The sequence below is a fragment of the Sipha flava genome, unplaced genomic scaffold, assembly GCF_003268045.1.
Source record: "Sipha flava isolate LNK unplaced genomic scaffold, YSA_version1 35a_pilon_pilon, whole genome shotgun sequence".
In the NCBI taxonomy this organism is placed as follows: Eukaryota; Metazoa; Arthropoda; class Insecta; order Hemiptera; family Aphididae; genus Sipha; species Sipha flava.
In genome coordinates, this window is record NW_020273058.1 from 2821856 (window position 1) to 2840373 (window position 18518).

At 32.1% G+C, this 18518-nt stretch overlaps 1 protein-coding gene across 1 annotated transcript in view; it reads left to right on the forward strand.

Moving 5' to 3' along the window:
- LOC112687734 overlaps window positions 1-18419 on the forward strand; it is a gene marked incomplete at its 5' end in the record, with an annotated part of 113775 nt that extends 95356 nt beyond the window's left edge. The window contains 2 exon segments of the mRNA XM_025560624.1: window positions 15128-15365; window positions 18112-18419. Of these exon segments, the coding sequence (XP_025416409.1) occupies window positions 15128-15365; window positions 18112-18176 (303 nt within the window). The 3' untranslated portion in view covers window positions 18177-18419.
- Window positions 18420-18518: the final 99 nt, after the last annotated feature.

Consider the following 18518-nt stretch of genomic DNA (forward strand, 5'->3'; position numbering starts at 1 on the left):
CCCGGTTTTACATCATAGAACCGTTTTTATCGATCCTAATATTTTTTATGGTCATTTCTTATTGTATGTCTTGAGTATTGGAGAGACCACTATGTTAAATTTCAAGTTCATACATTTTGTCGTTTTTGATATGTAACGATTATCGATGAATGAGTGGTGTTTGCATTTTTTATAATGTATAGTTGAAGTACCCAACGTTGCCCAGTAAGAAAATGATGAGTGTTCAACTCCTTTTGGGTGATAATCGCCGTAGAAACTATGCCTCTATACGTGTAATTCACTCGATATCTTGAAGGAGAATTCTATTTTGAAATTATTTTCAGTAAAATATACTAGTTCACTATTTTCTATATGCACACCGAGGTGTGCGACAGTGAAGTTTCTTTCGGTTTTTCGGTTATTATAGAAACGACAAAACAATAACCGCTCGTACAGGCCTTATCTGGTGTACTGATACTTCATTTTATTTTTTTCACGAAAAAAGGTTACCTTTGTTCTTGTCCAAGGTACATTCTATATGTGTAAAATATATTATCAAAATCTAGTTAACTAGTATAGAAAGGCATATAAGACATACCGACAAACATTTATATGTGTGAATTATCTATGCCTGACAGTATAACATTTGATTGAAAGAGGTTGATGTAAATTATAATTTGCGGAGCTTCCATCGATCGAGCACCCCATTAGTTCACGGGACCTGGGCACGTGTTCCACGTGTTCTACGGGTAAAAACGACATTTCGTGTAACGCGGTTTTATCGTTGCGCTTCAGAAAACCGTGGTCGGATATACGCGCCCTGTTATCATCTAACATACACATTTGTTCGTGTAATGTTTTGAGCTCGTCCGCACACGGCTTTCGGGCTGTTGAACGTTTAAGTACAAAAACGTGTTATACCACTGCACGCGCTTTTCGGCATTCTACCGACGCGTACGGCACACGTGCAGCCGTGATTGGTGATTGCCTTGAATGCAATTGATAAAAATGTATACTGTAGTAAGCCCAAGGCTAGGCGTATTTAATAATCAGTATTTTATAATCAATATTTAATAATCAAAAATAACTTATTATACATATTAGTAAATTCGCCAAGGTCCAGCTAAATTTAAAAATCAAAATAATATTTTGTTATGTAATAAATTAAAATAGTATATGTATAAAATAGATAATATAGTAATTCACTGTACATATTAATAAATTCGCCTATACGCAGAAAACCCAGGGTAAAGGTGAAAACAACAAGTAGTTTTCACGTCTTAACATAATAATGCTAAATAGACGGCAAAATAAAGTAATATTAGAATTAGGCCACTTTTACGTCATTGGAATCTGTATAAATACGGGTTGAACATTTAGCATTATTCAGATGTAGATAAGTAGTTCTAATAGATAGTGTTATACTGGTCATTTCCCGTATTAATAAATTATTGCTCGTCGTGGACTTTGTTACAGCCACATCGCCGCGAGTATATAATTCTTAGCCCAGAATAACTTGTTATTTTAATTTTTTGTGTTTTTAACTGTTTGTTAATTTATTGTGATAAATTAATAAAAACAGTAAGTTTATAAGTTTAATGTACCAGTGTTAAATTTATTCACCTACCTATCTCTCTCAACCCACGTCTCAAGATTACATACAACGTGCTACGTCGTTAAATAATTAATGTGGTACCGATTGTAGTGTCCTGCACAACCATCACTACAATACCAACAATTATTGGCGTAGGATTTTTCGACAGAGTAAACATTGTTTTGCATCAATATTTCCAAATGACCAAACCTTTTCAAGTTCGATGGATTATATATTACGGTAATGCGGTTGGACGATCGTTTCGATTAAAACTGATAAAAAATATTTCGATTCGATTTGAATAGGTATACTATAATTATAGTCGTTGCCGGCGTGTGTTCCAACGGATACCATTTATGTCCGCTTTTATTGTGTATTATTTATTAATGATATTTGGTCGGGATATTAAAATTTGCTATAATTTACTTTTGGCGGACAAAAAAAAAACCCAAAGTTTCATAATAAATTGAACGATAGTTTTAATAAAACAAAACGGCATACAATCATATAATATACCTACATTTATCTAGATTCTGACGGCTTTTGTTAAACGTGAAAACATTCTTTACGTGTGACTCTACGAGTGACTATGTTTGAGGTATAAACGGTATTATTGTAGGTAGTATTGTAGGTATTATTATGTTGATAACTGCTTGTGCAACGGAATTATACCAATTAATTTTAGCCGTTTCGTTCTGTTGGAAATCCCACAGCTATGAAACGATTCAGATATATTGATAATTCTAAAGTTCACCTAATAAAACACTTTCGGTCACTTGACGATTCATTGTTTGATTTCCATGCCAAACCGTAATGCAGCAACGAAAATCCAGAGTTTATGGTAATTGATATTGATATTATATTATTAATGAATATATATAAGTAAATCTTAAGTTTGAACGTTCTACATCGTTTTTCGTCTGTGGGTTTAATCTTATTTGTACAATATTAACGCAGGCCAAATGAACCACCCATTCTTATTTTTTTTTTAATAATCGAATGGAACCTTGTACAATATTATGATATTATTTACTCTTGCAATGTATTTATAGTGTTTGTTGTAAATTAGATGTCATATGTTCGGTTGGGTCATTATAATGATCTAGTCATGGGGCAAAAATACACTATTGAATTATTAAAATCACGAAATTGAATTGGCTTAGTATAATCAACTGCTATTGGTTGGTGACATTAAGATAGTCACTGATAGCCAAGTGATAAGGGAATTATTTCTCATTCCATGATGTTTCCGTTATATGAACTGCGATATTTCGTTCCGCGGTTTCGAACCTTCAGTATTCCATGAACCATGAACATTTAATGTATCCGTATACGGTTACTGGTGGTGCTGATAGGTTTTTGCAAGTGATAAATTAATCGCAAAGAATAAAATAATAGTCTAGTAACATTATAACAGTATTGTTTTTTTAAAATGTACCGTTTAAATATCAAATCTTAATCAAAATTAAAGATTTTACTTTAATTTTATAAGACTTTCATGGCTACACTTAAAACTTAAAGTGATCTTTAACACAAAAAAGGTTTAGCCACTCTGTAATGTTTTTTATTTGGCATTTTAAATACTCCTATAAGATACTATGTTATGCGGTATTGACCAAGCGTCGTATCTTCGTAGTTTTCACAAAAAAGTAGATAGTAAATAAAATCATCAAGTTTTATTTTTTTCCCCCGCGAAACATATATAATATTTATGTCGGTAATTATCACAGTTTTTACTACCATAAACTACGTTTGAAACACGTTAATATCGAAACAATGTTTTTCTGATCGTCAAACACCGGCTACAGATAAAAATCCAATACCAATAGATCGACTCTAATGACATTGATCACTCCGCGTAATCAAATATATTACAGATCGGGTGTAATAAATTAATATGAGGTCATAATATTGTTGTACCCATCATCCGCATTCGACCAGTTTTCATCGTTTATTTTTCACAATGTTGTACTCGTTGATCGCACATAATTGTTGAATATATTAATATTGTATATCAATATACATACGGAACAGTAATTATATAATCATTATTCACATATTATGTTCGAGGAAATTATTTCGTAATTTCTTTTTACTCGTGTTTTCTGAAACGTTCAAATCATTATTTTATCGGATCTCAATTATTTACATTTAAAATCATATATTGATTTGGCATGGCGTACGGGCACGTGCGCATATATTAAACATTAAATATGTTTCGTTGGTGCGTTCAAAATTAATGAAAAATAAATAATAAGTCGTCTCTGAGTTACCTATATTATAATATTCTACTGAGGTTAAAATAATTTCTGACTAAACATTATAAATATATATAAATGTATATACAGTGATTACAGCTTATAATATTCATCGGTTATAAGAATAACTTGTATGGTTACTTATATGATAGTATTAAAAATTATACAATAATATACGTAAGCAGGAAAAACGATTACGAAGGACGGTTATTAGCCTAAAAACCTAAACGATGACGAAATTGTTGTCTCAGTTTTATTCAAAGAAGAGAGGAAAGATATCGGAATACTCCAGATACATGATCAAGATGAAGTTGAATATTCAAAGAAACAAGTACCAGTTGCCAGAAGTGAAGTACTCAATGTAATTAATATACCAAGAAGAGCTGTAGAAAAGCACGATATATATCTGCTTTGTTATGTTGAACAACTTGAAGCACATCATGACCGTCTGCATGCCCAAAAAACAGTCGCTCATTACCCACTTTTTCGAAAAAGTCTTAGTTTTTAATTATAAATGTACACATTATTTTGATATATTAAACGATATTTCTAATGCTATTAAAAAATATATATATCTTTGTGCTGTTTTCTACTGGTTTTTCGAGTTCACCGCTTATAGCGATGAAAATATTTTCGGACGAATGTGATCATTCAGTTCTGCTATAACGCTCAACATACACCCACGTATTTTGCCTTACGAGTTCCGTTATCGCGTTTTCATGTTTAATATGCTTTAATTATCTCTCTAATATGGTAGCCACAATACATGACACCGATGGCGGTCCGCCTCGTACGTCTTGTTCTAACAAACGTAATTTATTTAAGTCGTCAACTTCACCATAAGTTGGCGTAAATAAAAAATAAAAAATATTCGTTACACCTAATCAATTTGCCGTCTTGGATTCCGATGATCCCAGTGTCAGTGTATTCAATACATCCACTAGTCCATCAGCTCCTAACGATAAGCCAGCTTCTGTAAATAAAACAACGAGCCGCCAATCCTCAATAAAAAAAACGTCACACCGTGTGCCCCACCGATTTACATCTCCAACGTCACTAATTTCTCCGCCTTCACAAAGGAACTAATAAGATTAACCCGCCCAAACGCCTTTACCTGTAAGTCAACCACCTCATTTCTTATTGTACACGCCAAGGGCGCACAAAATTACAACACTATTATGAACCATCTCAGGGATACTGGAGCTTGTTTTCACACGTATCAACCTAGCGTTTATCGCTCATTCAGAATCATAATAAAATATCTTCACCATTCCACATAGTGTACGGAAATTTCCGACGCATTATCGGAAGAACGACATTCCGTGAAACAAGTCATTAATGTCAAAAATAAGAATAAACGCGGTCTGCCACTATTTTTTATTGATTTAAATCGGCATGATAACAATAATGATATTTTTAATATCATTTACCTATTTAACACTATAATCAAAATTGAGAAACCTCATCATTTTCGTAGTGGTTCACCAAAGTGTTATAATTATCAAGGCTACGAACATACAAATAATTACTGTCACCATGAATCTAAATGCCTCAAATGCGGCGAAGACAATCGCACCGAGGATTGCTCAAAAGACCGAAATGTTCCAGCCAAATGTGTGCTCTGTTCCGAGGCACACACGGCCAACTTCAAAGGATACCGAGTTTATCAATCCATCATCAAAAAACGTCAGAAAACTAAACCCATATTATCTCGCAACAATTTCCCTTATTCCAATAACAAAACCTCTGAGCCCCTCCCTAATATTCCCATCAATTCAATTCCATCCTATGCTTTCCCAACCTATAGTAGCCAATCCAACACCATCTTACATAATTCTAATTTAGAATCCATTTTAACGAAATTTCTCTCTGATTTAACTTCTATAATTAACTTTTTTATCATTTCCATATCTAATAAGCAAACAAATCCATAAATAAATTATCTAATAGGTACTGCTATCGTTTAACGTAACTTATATTATTTTACCCAAACATTATAATTTACGGGACCACCTAATCGTATATTTCTATTAAGATATCTATACTAAATTCTTATATATTATCTATAGATGTTTATTATTATTATTATTATTTTAATATTAATTAGTTATTTTATATCTACACTCTATTATTACCTTCATTGTTATTATATCTGTTTCTGTATTAATGTAATTGCCGAACTAAATAGTATTTGCAGAAAGTTCTAAAAAAAAAAAAAAAAAAAATGTGATCATTAAACGCGGCAACCATTGTATATATATATATATGTATATATAGGTACACGAGTATATTAATGACGTATACATAGCTGTGGTGCCTAAACATTATTCGTGTTTAATAACAACGCAATTATATGGTTTATTAATGTTTAATGATTAATATATATATTCTAGTAAATAAGGTAATAGCAATTTAATTGGATTTTTAATTTGCGGGCTTTCGTGACTTATTTAATGCGTTACGCGTTCACGTATGCGTTGTGTTGCCGTTGAAATCGATTTTATTTAAATCACACATGGTTTCGCAAAAAACGTACGAACACACGCGAGAAATATTATTATTTGTTTTTTTTTTTTTTACAGAAATATAGAGATGCGTATCTCTAGATCGTATTCGGTGGTAAATATAATTAATTGCATACTTAATTTATGTTCGTGCGATACGTAGCGATTCGTAGCCAACAAAAAATCTCGATAGTTAGCGTCCGGTTCGCAGGTATAACTGTACAGTTGTTTGATTACATCTGTAATTTTTTTTTCGTTCTATAACACAGTTTCTGCTATATGAACGTACAACGCAAAGAAACGTATCTAGAATAATCTCGTTTTTTTTGATCATCGTCAACTCACGTTTACCAATTTTTAAATAAAAAAATATGTTTCATCTTTGACAACAATTTTTGTATTTTTACATTTTTTAACCACCTGCCAATAACAATAATGCAATATACGGTAAATTACGTTTTATCAACGTTGTTGAAATTCTGTTATTGATAAATCGGTATAACGTACAAAATTTATCAATCACTGTTCGGATATATGCTCGTTCACCGTTTCAGTGGCGCCAATTTGAACGTCATATTACGTTGAATTCGATTAGGCGGTGATATATTATATAACTTTGTAGTGTTGTATTTGATTCCAAACTCATAAATCACGTCTTGAAAGACCAGAAACGCGAGTCTGGCGAGCGTATAATAGCGGTATGCTCGATTTTCTTACACATTTTTATTTTATTAATTTATTTTTAACGAAATAATAAAATATGATAATCCACATCTGACTGATGTGGAACGAATTCACTCGGTGTAAACCCGCGGCCGTGTGGAACGGAATAATGTGTTGTTGTGTATAAACTCCGAGTATGAAACCGAATGCAATTGGTTGTAAAAAGTTTCACGCGCGCATTGAGCTGCCCAGCACGTTCAACATTAGACGATTATATACAGTCTTAAAAGCGTTCGAAAGTCGGGTATACAATTGAGATAAAACTGGGAGGGAAGAAAATAAAATCGTTAATTTCCCGACGAACAACCGATGGTTTATATAAATACTGAAACACATCAGAAATGATAAATCACCATTAAGAGTTATTCACCAATTATAATTGCTTGTATTAACGTTTGGGTGGTTAATGAAGATACTTAATTCTTTATCTATAATCGATAAGAGAGTTTTCATTTATTTTAATATTAATATAGTTGCGGAAGAATACTCCATTTTAAGAAATTTGTTGAGAAATAATTAAACGTTTTTCGTTCAATACATGCTGCTGTGAAGTTGAAAATCATTTAATTATACACTAGGAACACACTAGGGTATATTTTGTACATTTTTAATATTCGATGTATCTATAATTTCCGAAGTAATCGACGGTGTAGTACACACGTTGCAAGATAAAAAAATAATTTTAAGTATTCAAATTCATCTGTAATCCGTATCGCGAATAAGCTGCAATTATCCATATAGATTTTAACCTTATATACTCGTAATTATAATCGTTTCAGGGATTATTGAAATAATTTAGTTACTTAGAATGTTTAATATTTTTAAAGCATTCTGATACGATAGTCTGGTTAAATTAATTTAATCAATTTCGTAAGATTTGGGATTTTCTTATTTTCAATAGTGACTTGAAAATCTTGCAATATTATTTAACCAATGCGAATGAAAACAAATTAATATAAATAATCGTCCTAAATTAATATAATACTAGGTCAATAATGCTCAGTGGTGCGAGCTTTTTAATCACGGTAACGAAATCTCCAACAATTTATGAGATAAATTTCTAGAATATTATACCTAAGCTGTCATTTATAATTTATACTTACTACTACTATCTTACAGCATAGGATACTTATAACCGCACGGAAAATCCGAGGCAAAGTGTACTGTAGCGGTATAATAATATATTACACACCTGCTCCGTCCTCGCCTATCATATTTTTCCTGGCCCGTTCGTGTTTATTACGGTGCTCATATATCATTGAATTATTTATCATACATTTTTATATAGAATTAAAAAGTTACCGGTCAGCATAAATGTATTTTTGTATCGAACGAAATTAATTGTACGCAATATTGACGGAAATAAAAACGTGCGCAGTTTTTTCTCCGTTCACCGTGGACCGTCGCGAAACGGTGTCGGACGTAATATACTATAATCACGTAACATTATATTCCAGTGGTGGCCAACACGAATAAGTTCGCGGGCCACACGGATCAGTACAATAATTCCGAGAACCAAAATGTTTATATACCGTTTTTAAATAATTTCATAATTTTTTATAAACTTATAGCTAAATAATTAAAATAAAAATAATAATAATATGATAAGTTCATTTTAATTTTACAAATAAAACGCGAGCCGCAAGTTGGCCATCCCCGTTATATTCGTACGCGAAAAAACTTTCTCGCGGTGTGCCATCCGTTTTTAAAATAATAAAAAGACGTATACTTAATGTACTATAACGAAAATTGTAGTACTTCACGAAATAAATAGCAAAATGTGTATTCAAATTTCCGTAGACATATTACTCGACCTATCATTACGATATGATACGTAAATGAGTATTTGTAAATTATGTTTTAAATTCACCAAGATAAATTTCATTTCCAAATATACATAACTTACCTTCCCTCCTTAGAAAACGTACAAGTCAACTACACGACGCGTAAGAAACGGGTTTTTAAATTAATAATAATAATATAAAAATATTTATGATGTGCGAAACACAATAGGGCGAAAAATGTATGTATTGTTAAGTGAAAAAATTGTGTAAACATTGTGCAACAAGCTCTTTGCGGCGACGCCAAATATTTAGAGTGCGTAATAAATAAAAGCCTTTTACAGGTACCGAAACGAAATCGCGTTAGCGTGGCAAAGGCGAAACGGGTTTCGATAAAGCATCCGTACACACCTCACGCAGCGGAGGGTTTGTTCCCGATACTTACATTACGTAACAATCGATTTTCGAGTTGATTCGGTTGACTTACAAGTCGATTCTTAGTGCACCTACGGTCGGCTTTTGCCGAAGCTTATTAACGTTACCCATGCGCTGCGGGTAGATCGATGGCTGGAAAATATTTCGTTTAGGGGCGATACCCGTTTGCGTACACTTAACCTTTTTTGCAACTCGATCGCATGCAAATGTATGTATTTTTAATACCTGCGGTAAATGACTCACCCCGATGCAGGACTCGTTTGCGTACATAAACCATAAAAAAAGTTTTTACGTTTATACATTTTTCATTGGTACGTTTAAACAACCGATCAAATGATTTTAAAACACAAAACTCTCTATACTCATGGTTTTCAATATTAAAACAACGTTTTCCTCTGCACGTTTCAAAAGCATTTCGTATTCGAGTATGCTTATTTGGTACTGCATGAAATAAAATGAATAAAACACTGGCAACTCGTGTCTCGGTAACATCACACGTTCAACTAAACAAAATGCGTATATTAATATGTGATAACTTAAAATGTAGCCGAAACATCCGCACACCAGTTGATCAAATATTTTTGGGATTACGTATATTTTATCGAAATGTTTGAGATATATCGTATCATATACTCGTATACAAGGCACTGAAAGTTACAATAAAAGTCTATTTTGGGAATGACATTTGATAGTTTTACGCAAACGAGTCCGTCAGTATCCAGGTAAAAAAATTGTGTACTGCGCGCAAACGAATATCGCCATTGTTTAAACATTAAATCATACCATTTTGAAATCGAGACAGTTCAACAGTAGGTTCAGTTTATTTGGATATTAAATGTTGTCAATCATCGTCATGGTTGATTTTATGTACTTGAATACTGTTAAGAGGACGGTAACAATTTGAAAAACATTGATTGCCAAAATTGGTATCCGTTCGGTAACTACTAATAGGGTTTCAGTTATACTTGTGCATCATTTCTCCGGTGAATAAAGTTTTATTAATATCCAGAAGCATTAGAAATTGGAAGCTGCTATAGCGATGTATTGATTTTCATTATTCAAAGTAAAATATTATTTTCAAAACTTTATTTTCCTATTCAACAATATGTAAATCGACTCGCACAACTAACCTCTTGTAATTGCCCCGTAATCGATATTCATCGGTCTCAATGCGTGTAAACGGGTACCTGGGAATCGATTCGTACACATTTGACGTAAGTTTAAGTATGAGCATTGATTTTGGAACACATCCACTAGACGTCGCTATAATCGTATTACCTTCAAATCAATAAAAACTGGTTTTCGACGAATGAAATTAGTGGCACATATCCAAAAAAAATTCAGCGTAGCGTGCGACGGTCCACTACCGCGTGGTCATACCGATTATTAACAATAGAATTGTATATCTACGAAGCAATAAAAAAATAACGGTACGCGTGTGTCGTAATGTGATCGCGAACCACCAGATGAGGGGGCCGCATCCGTTAGAAATAATTAAACGCTGATGTAGAAAATCACAACCATTTATTTAAATGAAAAATAAACAATTAATAATCATGACATAAACGAAAAAGTTTGCAGTACAATTACAGTATAAACTTCATTTCATTCATCTAGCGATTCGAAAACTCGTATTTTTGTTTCGTTAACGATCAACGATATGATGCGTTTTGCATAACCGGTAAAACAGATAAAAGAGCTTTTGAATTAGTTTTTTTCCTAAAGCGGGGTTGTGGGGAGACTGATTTTATTCGTTAGCTATTTCGGGGGTCGTGCCGTTAAAATAGGTTGAGAAACTCTGCGCTTCAAAACATGTACGCAACAACAACAACAAATGATACCGGTCGATGTGTTATTGTTATATCAATTTGTTCGACAGCACGTGCACAACAAGCGAAGTCGCAGGAGTCGATGGATCGTAATTTTGACGCGTACTATTTCGTTCGAGATATATTGCTCGGGTCCACCAATTGGGTGCGGCGTGCAAATAGCAAATAGCAAATTGCAAATTAAATAAATTATCCCTTGATTTTAACATCTCACGGTAATCTTATTGCAGACGATCGCCCATAAAGGTGTTAGCACTGCAGGGGTGTAATTTAGTCCAATTTTTTTTATTTTGATCTGCACTCTGTCCAAAAGTGGACAAAATAGATAAAATGGACGGAACCTCGTAACTTGTATTATTACAACACAATATGAAACTTTTCAAGGTTATAAATTTTATAAATTTCTTAAAATGTTTTATACTATAATAATTATTTAAAATATCTTAAATCCAAGTCAAATTTTATATATTTTTTATTTTATGTTTGATATCCCTTTCAGTTCCCTTGGCCTCGTAAGAGGCCTTGCATTTCAACAAATCATATATAACTAACAAAATAACATACCTAAGAACTTGCTTAACATCAATAACAGTTGTAAATTACACACTGTATATTCAATAAAAAATATCATCAATCATGTCAAATAAATATGTTAGAATTTATTTGAATTAAATAAAAAAAAAAAAAAAAAATTGAAATTTTGAAAATCGTATTATCAGTTTAATTATATTTGATAATTCGAATAGTTGTGATACTAAAAATCCAATTTTGTATTTCTTCCATGAAATAATGTTTATATCTAACTGTTGTTTTGACAGTTTGACCCAACAAATGTTCACATAAGTTGATTATATTATGGCTTCCAGGGAGGCCACTGGGTGTTGGTGGTATCACCGCAACAGTTGAAATTAACGGTGACTGTATATTGATACAAGCTCCGAAATTTAGTAAAATGTATAAAATGCAACGTTAATTTGTGTTTTACTAAAATAAATAAATGCTTCAGACCTTAACCATATCAAAGAAAGTTCCTAATTGTGAAATTTAATTAAAATGCTGAAAGATGTTATGGATTTTTATTTTATTAAAATGAAACTAAAGTGTTATTTATTATTATTTTAATTATATAGTTTTATTTATGTCTAATATACATGACAATTATTTATATTATGTTACCTTATTTGTTATTTTATAAATTAATAAAAACTAAAATGTTGTTTATTTATTACAATACACTGTTACCTATAACAATAATAAATTAATTCTGTTATGTTTCATTGTTTTTTATTTTATTAAAAAAAAAAAAAATGTATTTTATGGGTGATAAAATTTATATAAATGACAAATAATATTTATGAATGTTACATATTATATAAATGAATTGTTAAATTTAATTATATTACAAATAATTTAAAAATTACTGAATTCAAAAACCTAATGATTTAATTCCGTATATGCCCAGTAATTTCATACTAAGCCATATATGACTCATGGTAAGTCTAAATTGTTTCAAATTTCTATTTGAGGTAATATACACAAAGAAAAATAGAATAAATGAAAAAAAAAATTTTTTGAACAAAAAAAAATAAATTGGGAATGAAAGGGTTAATAAGTAAAATTAGACATTTATAATTGTTATAACTATAGAACTTAAAAGTAAAGTAAAAAGTCATGCCAAAGAAGTTAATAGAATAAAAACTAATTTAAATTATTAAATTTTTTTATTTATTTATTTATTTATCCACGATCTCCGGGACACATTATGTCCAATTATACTGTGTTAACCCTGATGCACTGGCAAAACGTCTCGTGTGCATCCGGACAAATGTTTGGAGACGGACGTGTACGATTCAATCGCGTTCCCATAAGGGGCACCTTAATCTAACCTTATCTGATCCAAGAGCTAACGTTGCAGTAATATATATGCGCATTTTTTCGCTGTGATCATCAACGAATTGTTAGTTCGTGGTATTGGGATTGCTTTCGATAATGTCGGAAAGTGTCGGAAAATCTATCTCCCGGGAAATAAGTTACGCCTGGGAAACCGCCGTTATATTTGAATAAAATAGTGCATGCGTACGTGTGTGTAGAACAAGAGTAAATCGCGTCGATAAAAAGTCAAATCACGACAACATGTTGTGGTGAATGATTTCCGGATAGAGGTTTTTTTTATTTTTCAATTGAAAATGGAAAGATTTTTCTTAAAAGAAAAAAAACGCGATGGAATGTATATTTTATACTTTACTAGTCTTTCTAAAGTCATAAACACACACCACACACACAGACACATCTACATAGTGGTAAACTTGATGCACAATCTTTTGGCGTTCACATCGAAATATTATTACTAATATGTTGGCTAGAGTAATAAATTTTTCTAAATATTTTCGCAATCGTGATCATCCAAAGCTTCGTAAAAATCGTTAAAATATTGTTTATTTTGTTACAGAAAGGTTTGTTTGATTTTTAAAAACAGTACTCATAACCGAGACTACAAGTAAAGAATAAACTACCCATAAATTAATAATATTGATTGTCTATAAAAACTATTGTATTCAATTTCTTTTAGTCGTATTCTGCGAATCGAAAGAAAGTAACAAGAATTTGTAATTCATAAAATGTATATACACTGTGGGTAAAATCATATGAGATACAATAGGACAAGAATAATAGGGAGAAGTAAATATGTTTATTTGATATCTAAAAAAGAAAAATATAAAAAGAAGACAATTTTATTGACTATAAATCAATTGAACGGTTTTAATTGGTGTTATTATGACTTTTCTATATTTTTCTTTTATTGAAATAAAGATAAAGCGAGTCTTTCCAGATTTTATTGTTTACAGATATTTTTTAAAAACGAATTAAAAACAATAAAAACATTTCGTTGTAGAATATTTACATTATACGCTTAGTAATAGTTCAGTGCGAATGGAATAATAAATCGATTCGTAGAGTTTATTTGGTTAGCGCAGGAAAAATCATAACAACATTGGTGAAAAAGGAAAATAAAATCATTACGGCTATACTGTAGACTCGCAGTAGCGTAGCGGTTTTGTTTGGTTAATATAATTGTCATGGTTTACCACCTTCAGCTGTAGGACATTACAGTGATTCTGAACTATTATACATACAATTCGTATTGTCATACGAATAATAATAATAATAATAATTATCCATACAATAATGCGTTTTACGTTCTACCGATGGAGTGTGTGTGGTAATACATTAAACAATCACGTAACATACGTGACATTTACACATTACTTTGACGAGTGCTGATGTTTATGTATGTTTAACAAATGTATGTTTAAAGTATAATCGACATATTACATGTACGTAATTTCAAATATACTCTACTCTGTACATAATGTTAAAATAAGAAAACTATTACTGATAAAAAAAAAAATAATAATATACTACGGCATAAATCTGTCGTCCCTTCAAAATTGCTATCACCATATACAAAAATATACGACGTTTGAAAAATATCGAAAACAATATTCACTTTATACTTTGGTGCAGTGTTTCATAATATGAGCCCGTCCACCCTAACTCTTAGAGGCATTTCGATAAGGCCGATTCCCCTATTACTTAGACTTTTAATACGAGTTGTTTTGGATCAAGCCAAAAACTATTTACCCTCAATTTTGAAAATAATTGGATTTAATGATATGATTTTCCTGTCGACATACCTAGTCAAAAATGGCTTTAGTATAGTTCATCGAATTCTCATAAATTATAAAAAGTGTTTGTCATGGAACAATTTTCGAATGAAAATTAGAATTGTTATTTAAGTATAAATATAGAATAAAAATTAAACTAGGTACTAGTTTTTCTAATGCTGGGAATAAAATATTTTAAAAAATGTAGAGGAAACGTTGAGTAAAAAATGATCAGGAAATACTTCCCTAGTATGATTGTTGTAGAGACATTTAACTCCACAGTAACCTATTGTAAAAATAATGAATAAAAAATAATAATAGTAAGTCGTTTCGTTTATGAATTCAATTCTCGGTTGCAGATGAACTCGAGCTACGGTAAATCACCGTCATTGCCGGACCGGTCGTCTACGATGAACGTCGACGGGATGCGATCGACCACAGTTGGGCTGAAATTGGAGGTGAACAGTTTCAAAGTGGGCAAGATGCGCATAAGATGCGTGGCCGAGCTGTACGGCGTGTTCAAGACGTCCGCGGAAACTGTGCTGGACGAGGAGAAACCGCGATTGGCTTCGATTCTGGGCACGTTCTCGTCCACAGGTAAATGTAGAAAACGATATGATATTGTTAAATTCTAAAAGTTTACGTCGTTGGCGCGTGATGGAGGAGAAAAAAATCTGTTCACGGGACGGTGATGACGAGAAGGAAGACGCGGGGAAGGACGAGTAGCATAATGAGAGCGGACTTGTGCGGCGAAGGCAACCGAATGGTCGCACGGGGTACTGTGTGTATACATATTCTGTCTCCGAGAGACAGGGTCACGGTGCTGGAGCCTAAGAGAACGAGAGAGATACTGGCAGAGAGCGGGTGAAAAATGTAGTGTAAAATGAGTTTACGGGGGATTAAGGGCACATTCTTCGCGTCGTTGTAATGTAATGGTCTCCAGTCGTGTGGAAAGCAATTTATTTGCTCGATGGTCTGTTCTGCTGTATACGCTCGGCGTTTGTGCCGCTGCTATATCGAATATATCACACCGGAACTCGGCCGCCACCGCCACCAGTCCCTTCGCTGAAGCCATCCATGTGTGTATGTGTGTGTATGTGTGTGTGTGTGTGTGTAGTTTACATCTATACATATATGTACTTACCGTACACGTGTGCGTGTTTATATTATATAAGGAACGTGATACCGGATTTTATCGAAAGTTTTGAAACGTCATCGATGTGTGTAATTATTTATATCATCGTCTCAATAACTGTTATCGGTGGTCTGGAGGAAGAAAAAAAAAACTATCGCGATTGTCTGCGAACGAATAAATATTTTATTAATAATATCGCGCGAAGACCAACGTATACGGACATTATTATAAAATTTACTCGCATTCGTGTCGCGTAAACCCTTCGCGCATCTCCGCAGCGGTTTTCTGCCGATAACACTCTAGTGTCAAATTTATCGGTTTTCACACGACACGTTTCTTTTTTCATCCCTTTTGTACGCGCACAAACATGTACGCGTGCGAATAGATGCGCGTCAAGTGCGCTATGAAAATCGATCGCCGGAAAACAGTTCGGTAAGTACGCGCGTGCGATACGCGACAGGACGACAGGAGAAAACAACCGAAACACGCCGCACTCACTTTACTACACGAACGTACAAACATACACGCACACGCGCACGCGTGAGAGGAGCAAAAAATAAATAAATAAAAAATTAAAATAAATACAAATCTTAAGTGGGGATGATACGTTTTTGGTGTCCCTGTAAAAACAACACTATGTCACGCACGTACCAGTCGCGGGGATTATTCCCGGGGTTTTTCTTTCCTCTAACGAGGTTTTCGGTAAATCTACTAATGTATATACAGACGTAAGACGTAACGCAAAATATAATCTACGAACACTTAGCGAGTCCGTTTTATGTTTCGATGGGAATGCAAAAAATAAAACACACGTGTATTTGATGTGCAATAAATGTTAATAAGTGTTCCTATGAATACGAGATGAAATTCGCGTTGACGAAAAATCCATCCGACGATTGTTTCTACTATAAACACCATACGTGTAGCCTATGTATAGCACGATGAAAATAAAATAAAACTGTTTCTTGGACAAAACGCGTGTGTCACACACATCGACTGCATACGTTCCGACACGTAATGTATTTTTATATTCGATACATATATTTCTCGGTAAATTTATAAATACGCACCGAACGCGTACTTATTTCAGAACAACCACGGATTATTTATGAAATTGAAAAAAATACGTTATTTTTTAATGTTTACTGTTCTTTTTTGATTAAAATATATTTGTTTGCGAATGCATATTATTAATTTGTAATCCTGTTCAAATATGGAGGAAACAAATAGTTTTTGTTGGAATTTATCAATTTTATATTGTATTTATAACGTACTGAGGTACACTCGATTCCGGAATACAATTGATTAATGTCTAGGATGAAACTACCTTGTCCGTATAAAAACTTGTTTAACGCACAAATTCGTTAAACGTTTCCAGTTTCAAGGAAAAATTATTACTTTTCCTGCCGGTAATAAAGAAATCCACCACGTTTTTCATCTAATTTTGATAGAAATCATAAAATTGTTTAATTCTTTATTTACCGAATCACACGAAACGATTCCACGGAATAAAAGAAAAATGTATACTCAGCAGAATATTCCAATGAATATAAATTCCAAAGAATTTTAAAACTTTAAAAACAACACAGCAAATTATAAAAAAAAAAAAAATAAACACCATTATCCTCGAAACCACGTAGAATTCGTTGTAAGTATATGTTCATGAAATACTCGTCAGAGGAAAATAACTTCTATCTAGACGGGTCTATACAGAATTCAGATATTTTTGAGTTTTCGTAAGAATTTATATTATATTAATGAAAATCTTATGTTTTTAATGTTTATTGCGTAAAGATATGTATTTATAATCGTCTTTAAAAGTTATAATAAATCGAAATAACATACATTTTGCAGGAACAAGTAAAATGATAACACCATGAAATTGGTAAAAATGTAATTACATTTCTGAATATAAAAAATTCTTCTATGATTTCGTTTAATTCTATTTAGAATTAAACTCGACTCATTGTATGATTTAAAATTTGACTATATTAAATAGGTACGCTAACATATACGTTAAAAAAAAAAAAAAATATACAAATCCGAGTTCAGACTATTAATTTGTCTACCATTTATTTTAAACGAATTAGTTATTTGCCAAGTTCTTTAAATGTGATTGTCTTCTGGGATAATTAATTGTCATTCTTATGTTTTTTTATTTATTTACTTGAGTTTAATGTATTTTATTTGTAATTTTGGTTTTTGCAGGTACATTGAAGATGACCTCTCAACCGTTTTGGATCGTGATATTCATTAGCATGTGGATGAGATAACCATAAAAAGTTAGAAAATTATTAAAAAAAAACCTATAAAAAAAAGACAAAAATATTAATCAAATAAACAAGAAAAAATACCACGTCAGTGATTTTGTTGATTTTCGTTTTATGTAAATCTGTAAAATTTTAAAACGTGTTATTTTGAAGTTGAAAAAACTTCGTATAAATATTTATGTATACTGTTGTAAATATAATTATATTAGAAAAAACAATCTATAGAATATTGTTATGTGCGTAATAAATATGTCGGTTAACACTGATTAAAATTTATTATTATTTGACTATATTATAATATTTTATTGTATTATATAAAATATTCATATTAAAATATATATATAC